This window comes from Quercus robur, chromosome 6, assembly GCF_932294415.1.
Source record: "Quercus robur chromosome 6, dhQueRobu3.1, whole genome shotgun sequence".
Taxonomy (NCBI): domain Eukaryota; kingdom Viridiplantae; phylum Streptophyta; class Magnoliopsida; order Fagales; family Fagaceae; genus Quercus; species Quercus robur.
Genome location: NC_065539.1, coordinates 2343795 through 2353289, shown reverse-complemented (window position 1 = coordinate 2353289; position 9495 = coordinate 2343795). Strand labels below are relative to the sequence as shown.

Genomic DNA, 9495 nt, shown 5'->3' with positions numbered 1-9495 from the left:
TAGTGTCAAAATTTTTCTATTGTGATTTATTAATAATTACCTTAAAGGCATCCATTAATATAACCTATAAAAGAAAAGTCATAATTAAACATTTATTACACGCTAACCTTGTTTTTAGTGTAATTAACATGACTTTTGCCCCGGACCCTAATAAAATGAATAGAAATCATGTTAATCGGTGTCCTTAGAACAATTGTTAATGAATATTTTAGAAAAGTTTTGATTTTATTTTTATAAAAAAATATATTAAAAAAAGTTCAAAAAATTAATTTTTTTTCCTTTTTTTTCTTAAAAAATTTCTAAATATATATTATAAATCAATGCCCTTAGAGCATCCTTAATTTTTATCTTCCATTTAATTCATCTTTAATATCGTCTCATGATTATTTTAAAAAAACCTTCTTATGATATTTAGGTTTTGGGTGCTTTTAAAAAATTGTTAGGACACGTTTGGTAGACTGTAATAAACACTATAATGTAATAGATATTCCTATGGCATAATTATTCAGTTGTTTGGTTATATTTTTATTACAATGAATAATTATTCTTTATGAATAGTTATTCTTCAAAATGAGGAATAATTATTCCTTATCAAAAGTACTGAATACCTATTCATTCACCTTATGTAATACTTCTTCCGTCCCAATTTGTTTGTCCTGTTTAAAAAGTCAAAACTTTTTAAGGGAACATCATTTATTATCTTGTCTGTCTTATAAAAATGTATAAGTTTACAAAACTACCCTTAAATAAATTTATCAGCTTTTTAAAAAAGAGTTATTCTTAATGAGGCAATTAAAAAGGTACCCCAGTTAAATTGATTTTTTTAAATATTAGTTAGTTTTTTTTCAAATAGTTTTGAAAATAAAGTAGGGGTATAATAGAAACATTAGTAAACTAATAATTTTTATTTTTAGAAACAAGACAATATTTTGGAACATCCCAAAATGGAATAGAGGACAAACAAACTGGAATGGATGTAGTAACTTTTTTAAAAAAAATTTCCTAAAAAGCCATTAGTTGGCACATCTTCAAAAAGAAAGAAAATAAATTTTCTTTATTGTTAATTATTAGCTCTATTTTGAACACCCTAAAATAAGTGTATTTTAGAAAATTTGACTTAAAAATGATTTAATTACACATTCTTTTTATACTCTACTAAATTCTGGATGCATATTCAGGATTCTATTCCTAAATTGTCACTAAACTAATGAATAGTAATACTTATTACATTCCAACTTAATATATTCCTTGTAATACTTATTCATATTCCCGTGTAATAATCATTACAGTGAACCAAACGTATCCTTAATAAACTATTTTATGAAAATTTTAACATTATTTTTATGAAAAATATAAAAAAAACATTAAAAAATTTTAATTGTTTTTTCTTTTCCCATAAAAAGTTCATATAGAAATATTTTTTAAATCAATACCCGGCATCCTTTAAACCGTTAACTTGTCCCTTTATATTTTAATCCTTATGATTTTTCAAAAAATTTACCTCCACAAAGTGACAGTTTACCTGGCTGCTTATAGTAGAGGATTCCAATTCTAGTACACCTTAGTCCACTGGGAATATGTATATAAGTTGCCAAAATGGATTGATCTTTTAATTTTTCATGTCCACACTCCACACCCCACCTCGTTCAACTGAAATAGGCGCTACTTAGAACGAATTTGACAACTTCTGCTACCTTACCAAAATAACAAGAGCACGTAAACCATGCACTTCACCTTTAAATTTTAACAACTACAACATATTTGCGTCCAGTAAGATGCTGGCACCAAACTCAAGTTTATTGTGAAAGCTCCTGCATTAACAATTCTATCACTGATTAAAAAAAATCAAATCTCTGATCAGAACTTTCTCCTCATTTTTCCCTTGTAAACTTGAAGAAGAAAGTAGATTTTATATATTAGAATGAAGTTCCACCCTGGAAATTCTGTCTCTTCTACTTCATTCATTATTTTCTCTGTCATTATATTTTTCCTTAATGATGGATGTGCCATGATACTACCTAAAAATGAAACAGGTCAAGTTCCAGCAGTTTTTGTATTTGGAGATTCAATCGTGGATACAGGAAACAACAACCATCTCAATACTTTAATAAAGTGCAATTTCCCTCCATATGGGAAAGATTTCCAAGGAGGAAAACCTACTGGAAGGTTTAGCAATGGAAGGGTTCCCTCAGACTTCATAGGTAGTCCCAAAACTGCTCTAGCTATTAGATTCTGCTGAATGGACTAGCCTTTTATTACACATACTATTAATTATTGTTGCACAGAATTAACTAGCTAGTTAAATACAACTACGCAGTATGCACAGTTTGTGAAAACACGATTTCAGTCTATATACATACACACTATATGTGATAATCATTACTCTTACACACAAAAATGTAGATTTTAAGAGATTTTGAAACAATCTTCAGCTGAAGAATTAGGTCTCAAGGAGCTCTTGCCAGCTTATTTGGACTCAAACTTGCAACTTCAAGACCTTCTTAGTGGCGTAAGTTTTGCCTCTGGTGGTGCAGGATATGATCCTCTCACATCCATGATGATGGTAATTCCTCTGATCTTCCCTTTGTTTTTCTTCTAATTTAGTTCTAAATTCCATGACTAGCTTATTTCTTCCATGTCAGTCTGTCTTAACATTGTCAGATCAATTAGAGATGTTCAAGAATTACATAAAGAAAATAAAGGCAGCAGCGGGTGAAGACAGAATGGCCTCTATACTATCAAAGGGAATATACATGTTGAGCATAGGGACTGATGACATTGCAAATACTTATTTTGTCAGGATGTTTCAGTATGATATCAATTCTTATACGGATCTAATGATCAATTCATCTTTAAGTTTCTTGCAAGTAAGTTTCTGAAAACATAAGGACAATGTGATCTAGATATAGTTTATAATAAAAATTGGCTAGCTACTCATGGCCACTATTGAATGTTAGCTTTGATTTATCATGTTGATTGTATGTTAAAATAGATGTAGAAGTGAAAGTATAAAATAGAGAACACGAGAGTTATGTGGTTCAGACAGCCTATGTTCACGGAAGAAACCCTTAATTAAGGATTACGTTTTAATTATATGAGAATGTAAAACAAATTTTGTGTTACAATAAACCTAACATAAAAAATAGTAGGCTAAATCCTAAACTAACCATATATTAATTATGGTTAATAGACTTCTAGTACAACTAGAGGCTTGGCTTGCACAAAAAATAGGATTCAGCTTGGGCCTATATTATTGTACTAATATATCTATAATAACCTCCATGTAAGTGCTCCAATGTAAAGAACTAAAGAGCCGGATTCAGCTTTCATACCTCTGATGCTCAAGTGCATTGGTCTTTCCAATTCAAAATTGCTACTCATAATTTGTATTCAAAATTGCAACTCTAATTTGTAGCAAAATAGTGTAGACTAGAAGATGCGTACCAAAAAAACTAAGGACAAAGTAGCCAAATTAATAAGAATTTACAAAAGAACTATCATCTATGTATTAACAATTTTTTTTTTTACGTTGTTGGTAATTGTAAGTCTATCCATAGAAAACAGACCATTTCCTACCTGAAATTATAAGTAAAAAAACTTACTCTAAAAACCTAAGGGGAGGAAAAAGAAAAAAGAAATTATGCTATCTCATGATGTTTGACGGGTTAAAGTAAATAATTGGCAGGAACTCTATGCATTGGGTGTGAGAAGGATTGGAGTGTTAAGTATACCAGCAATAGGGTGTTTGCCGATGCAAAGAACACTGAGAGGAGGCTTACAAAGAAGTTGTTCAGCGTCTTTAAACCAAGCAGCAATTCTCTTCAACTCCAAGCTCTCCTCTCAATTGGTTAATCTCAACAAAAAGTTTCCAGCAGCTAAACTCGTCTACATGGATATGTACTATCGATTACTTCACCTTATCCAACACCCTACAGAACATGGTAATCGTCATCATCATTATCTTTAATGCTTGTGATTCACTTCAATATTGGGTCGCCTCTAAAAGTTCTTTTTCTACATCTCCAAGTTACTTCTTCTACCTTTGTCCAAAACGATTTGCTCTTTCATTGGCCATTTTTCTATGCACCATCTATTCACAGCATTACTCCTTAGGTCGTTCATGTGTTTTGCCAGTGATAGTAGTCATGGTCGCTGGATAAGCTTCTAGCAGCATGGTCTATATGTCTGCGAACCATTTATCTTTTGCTTTGGCTTCATCAATCTGAAATGGCGCATCAGTCTCCATCACGATGGGTCACCACAATACAGTTTTACCATAGTCTCCCACATCAATGCGCTTTCTCCTTGCACCATTCATGGAAACCACCAGCGTCGGCCTTGGTTCAAATCAGTGCAACCAAAAATACACCATGCATGATCAGGCTGTCGAATCCATGGCTTCGAGGATGAAGACCATTGCCTTTGAGAGAAACCATTGGAAGTGATCTATGCCATATAAAGTTTACTTTTCTCACATATACACTGCAAACTAGTTAGTCTAGCCGCATATTCCCCACAAAATAGTGTCAGGGAACAAAATAGGGAAGGAAACTCCTATAAACACCCTACATGATCAGCTTATCTCTTATCTATTTTAGGGTCTTTCACAATTGCTCCCAATCTTTAGAAAGCATTTTTCATTTGTTTATTGTTTTCTATGTCTTTTTAACAGTAATAAATTAAAGTGAGAGTCTTGAAAAGTGAGATAGATAATAAAAAATGAATGAAGAAATTATATATAAATGAAATACAGTTTAAAATAAGGAATCTGATTTAGGTGAAAAAGAAAATGTGATTAGCTAAAATAGGAAAGAGAAAACATTCCATCCGGATCAAGTGTAAAAACAAAATTTTATGCCTCCAATAATAACAAAACACATTAGCATTTCACAAAATAATCAAATACACCTGCCACACACTGTCACTCCTTAAAACCCAATTTCATAAAATAAAAATAAAAAACCACCCAACCACGGCAGAACCACCCACATTGCACACCGTCGTCAGAAAAGCTTCTGGAGCATTGCCAAATAGTACAAAGCCGTCGGAGCCGCCATTTTTGTGTTCAAATTAAGTGATACCCAAAACCCATCAAGCCTAGTTACAAATGATGATTTGGCGAAGAAGTTGGATTTTTTTTTGGTTGTGTAAAGGAGTTTGTTTGCGTATTTGGTAGATCTGAAGGCAAAGTCTAAGCTAGTAAACAAAGAGAGAAAATGCCAAAGAGGAGATAATGGAGGGGGTGGGGTGGTCTTCCTTTTACTTTGGATCGGAGACTAGATTTTTTTTCCTTTTTTTTTTTTGGGTTTTACACTTTTACTTTGTTTTTGGCTTTGAGCCAACTGAGCTTTGGGAGTTTTTCACTTGGCAAGACCATCATCTGAATCTGGGCTTGATGGCTTTTGGGTTTTGCTGAATTATACCACAAAAATGGTGAATCCAACGGCATTTGTACAATCCGTCAACGCTCCGGAAGCTTATCATCTAATGACAACGTGAGTGGGTTTTTAGAAGTGATTGTCTGTGTTAAGTGTATTTGATTTGTTTTGTGAAATGTTGATGTGGCACGATGCTATTAGATGGTGTTAAATGATATGCTTTTACGCCAGGTTCAGACCAAATTTGTACTCAATAGGAAAAATAGGTTTGTATCCTAAATTAGAAAGAATTTTTTGGGTAAACTAATGTCAATGCTCTTTGTTGCCTCCAATCACTACATCCAATTAAGGTGTCAACACACCCACATGGTCATAGATGCTCACATCAACTGGCTGAAGCCGTGGTTCACACAGTTTCTATGGAAAACATTGTGTGGGAAACCTTACGTTGTGGTCGGAAATCATATGCAAAGAGTTTGTTTAGAAATGAAAGGAGCTAGACATCCTCTATTTATAAACATTCAAGCACCCTTTCATCAAGAGTTGTAACCCATTTGGAAGATTTCAAACCTAGAAACAAACACAACCCTCTATAAAGTTATACTTATATATAACTAGGAGACGAACTAAAAAAACTAGTTTGATGATGCCTTACAATACTAACAAAAACATATGCCAATGTAGATAGCATATGCTAAGAATAATTTGCATTTTCTTTTTGTTGATCATTACTTATGAATTCAGGATTTGAAGTAGTGGATAATGGATGTTGCGGCACGGGAGATTTTGAGGTTGGCATCTTATTTTGTACTTACAATCCAAATACATGCAAGGATGACACTAAATACATCTTCTGGGACAGTTATCACCCCACTGAACGAGCTTATGCCTTGCTAACCTCTCAAATGATTAAGAGCACTATTCATAAATTTTTCTAAGAGACATTCTCTTTACTTCATCCTATTCTAATTAAACTGCTTATAATACAAGTTTTATTTATTTATCATTACCTATATCACTGTAATAAAAGCGATTTTTTTTTCTATTTTACTTGTGATGTAACATGCCCTTGAATGTACTCATTTGGATCTTTATGTTGATGAACTTCAAATGGAAATATTTATCAATAAGTGCAATTAAATATACTCTTTTGTTTATTTTAAAATGAAAATATAGATGTTAATATACCAATGCCTATTCTAATTAAACTGCTTATAATACAAGTTTTTTTTTTATTATTATTATTATTACCTATATCACTGTAATAAAAGCAATTTTTTTTCTATTTTGCTTGAGAAGTAACATGCCCTTGAATGTACTCATTTGGATCTTTCTGTTGATGAACTTCAAATGGAAATATTTATCAATAAGTGCAACTAAATATACTCTTTTTTTATTATAAAATGAAAATATAGATGTTAATATACCAATGCCTATTCTAATTAAACTTCTTATAATACAAGTTTTTATTATTATTATTATTACCTATATCACTGTAATAAAAGCAATTTTTTTTTCTATTTTGCTTGAGATGTAACATGCCCATGAATGTACTCATTTGGATCTTTCTGTTAATGAACTTCAAATGGAAATATTTATCAATAAGTGCAACTAAATATACTCTTTTGTTTTTTTTTTTTTTTTTTTGATAGGACTCTTTTGTTTATTATAAAATGAAAATATAGATGTTAATAACTTAATATATCAATGCTTAAAGATAATATTTCACTTTTTATGTAACCTTTTAATAAGGAGTAAAACTTAGTTACAATTATTTAGGTGTTGCATTATCTTAGATCTCTTAGCTAAATTCAACTATATGACAATATTGGCCAATGTGGTGCAAGCAATGTTATCTTCCTCCAAAGACAATTAAATCTACCTATATGATTTATTGATTAATTTAATTAAATGATTGATATTAATTGAGAAACCTAATTTATAGCACCTACAAATTAAACTATACCTAAGTTTTGTCCATGAAGGAAGCTATAGTATCTTTTCCTTGAAAACCATAAAAGTTACAAAAAGCACCTCAAAGCAAACATAAGATTATAACTAAATTAAGCTCTTTTGGATATACATCACTGTTAATTTCTTTAAAATCTTCTCCCCTCTTCCCTTGTGTGTGTCTGTGTGTGTTAAAATATTTAGTATTCTAAAAAAAAAAATTATAACTAAGCTTCAATTGGACAACTGAACATGCCCCGAGAAACTATTTGGTATATCTACTATATGACTATTAACTAAAATATCTATAGTTAACTAATAGACTACTGGGGAATAGTCGATGGCATACTCAATCGAAAAAGAATGTTATCTAAAAAATATTTCAAGTAATAAAAGTAATTATGGAGTCTTCTGATTGGATTGCATTGCTCATTGGATTAACTCATACGTTCTATCAAATGGATTAACTCAAGATACAATCTTTGGGTATAACATTAGTGTTAATTTAAAGATGTGAGTGCTTTCCAAGTAATTTTTAATTTTTTAATTTAAAAATATCCTTCCTTTTTAACAAGAGGCAAAATAAAAAGTAAAAATTTATCTTGTAGGATTTATCTAATATTGTTTATTACAAGGATATCCTTGTATTAAAATTAAACCAATGAGATTTTGACATCTACATAATTTAAATTAATTTTTAAGAACCATTCAAAATAAATTAACCGTAATCACATAGATTTAACCCTAATTTACAAAAATGCATCTTAGCCATTAAAACTTGATGTGGCTTGATATCTTTTGATTCAGTGATCCGATCTAATCATTGTAAACTTTGATGTTAATCGAACGGTCATATTGATGGTCTTACTCCTAAAGTATTGACGATTATCATTTTTAATTAGGGTATGTAACAGATTAAGGGGGACCTTTTCGATAATGCTTGTTGTCAATAACAACCAATCAACAAGTAATTACTCAACATTCCAAAGATGCACTAACTTAGGATAATTGCCCTACTTCGACCAATTAGATAATGAGTTCATGCATGTTAAAAACATAACAATTTTTTTTTTTTTTTTTTTTTTTTGCAAGCCTAGCAACATAATGCACAAACTTGAGTTTTGATACAGTATCATACAACCAACTTAGTGATAAGATTTGTTCAAAATGTTACCTAGTTGATCATAAGAAAGAATGGATCGTTGTTATGAGGTACTTTGAAAAAAGATGGTGACAAATAAAGTAACAATTTATCTCAATGTATTTGGATGAAAGATTTCATTGTGTGCAACTATATTGTACTCTGATTATTGTAGCAAATAGGGTTGATAGATGACTAATTTGAAGTCAATGTAGTTATAAAAGCTTAGAGGTAGAATCAACAAGATTGCTATTGTATACTCTGGGAGTATGCTCCCTTCCTCTCAGAGGGGCGGGCCCTTAGGCCCCATGATGGGTGAGACCCGCCCTTCTGTGTGTATATATATATATTCCTCAATACTTGCGAACTAATTGACCTAGATTTTTGACCTAGGGTTATTTGATTGACCTGAATTCATTTTGAGTTATAAGGACAGGGAAAGCATTGCCTCTTGAAATGTTCATGCTAGCCACATTATTTATTGTAGCATATACTAGATAGGGGTGATAGATGACTAATTTGAAGAAGCCAATGCAGCTATAAAAGTTTAGAGGTAGAATCGACAAGGTTGTTATTGCATACTCCGGAAGTATGCTCCCTCCCTCTCACAAAAGGGTAGGCCCCTCCCTCTCCCTAGTAAAGTTGAAATATCTAAATATATCAAACTACATATATGTAAGGCACGTTTGGATTGCATTTCTCCCATGCACATATACGTCTGGCTTTATTTTATTTATTTTTTTTTTTTTTATGGGAGAAGCGCATTTCAAGTCTGGCAGTGGGTCCCGTGCATTGTTCATGGGACCCACAAACTTCTTTTTTCAGCAAAACTTTTATTAAAAATGGGTCACACGGCACTATTCACATATTTAAAAATTATTTTGCTACAGTATTTTTAGTTTTCAGTTTTTCAGTAAAATAAGTGATATCCAAACACACACGTAATATGTTTTAGGACCTTGTCTATTGCATAATCATAATGTGAGAAATTTCAATTCAAAAAATAAATGGTGTATGCTGTGGCCT

The 9495-nt window shown here is 31.5% G+C and overlaps 1 protein-coding gene across 1 annotated transcript; it reads left to right on the top strand.

Annotated features, from left to right (window-relative positions):
- The first annotated feature begins 1921 nt into the window (after positions 1 to 1921).
- On the top strand, positions 1922 to 6316 carry LOC126689585 (GDSL esterase/lipase At3g14820-like). Its single transcript, XM_050384821.1, has 5 exons — positions 1922 to 2201; positions 2433 to 2563; positions 2643 to 2867; positions 3686 to 3941; positions 6123 to 6316. Exons 1-5 carry the CDS (start codon positions 1922 to 1924, stop codon positions 6314 to 6316), a joined length of 1086 nt encoding a protein of 361 aa, XP_050240778.1.
- The last annotated feature ends 3179 nt before the right edge of the window (positions 6317 to 9495 follow it).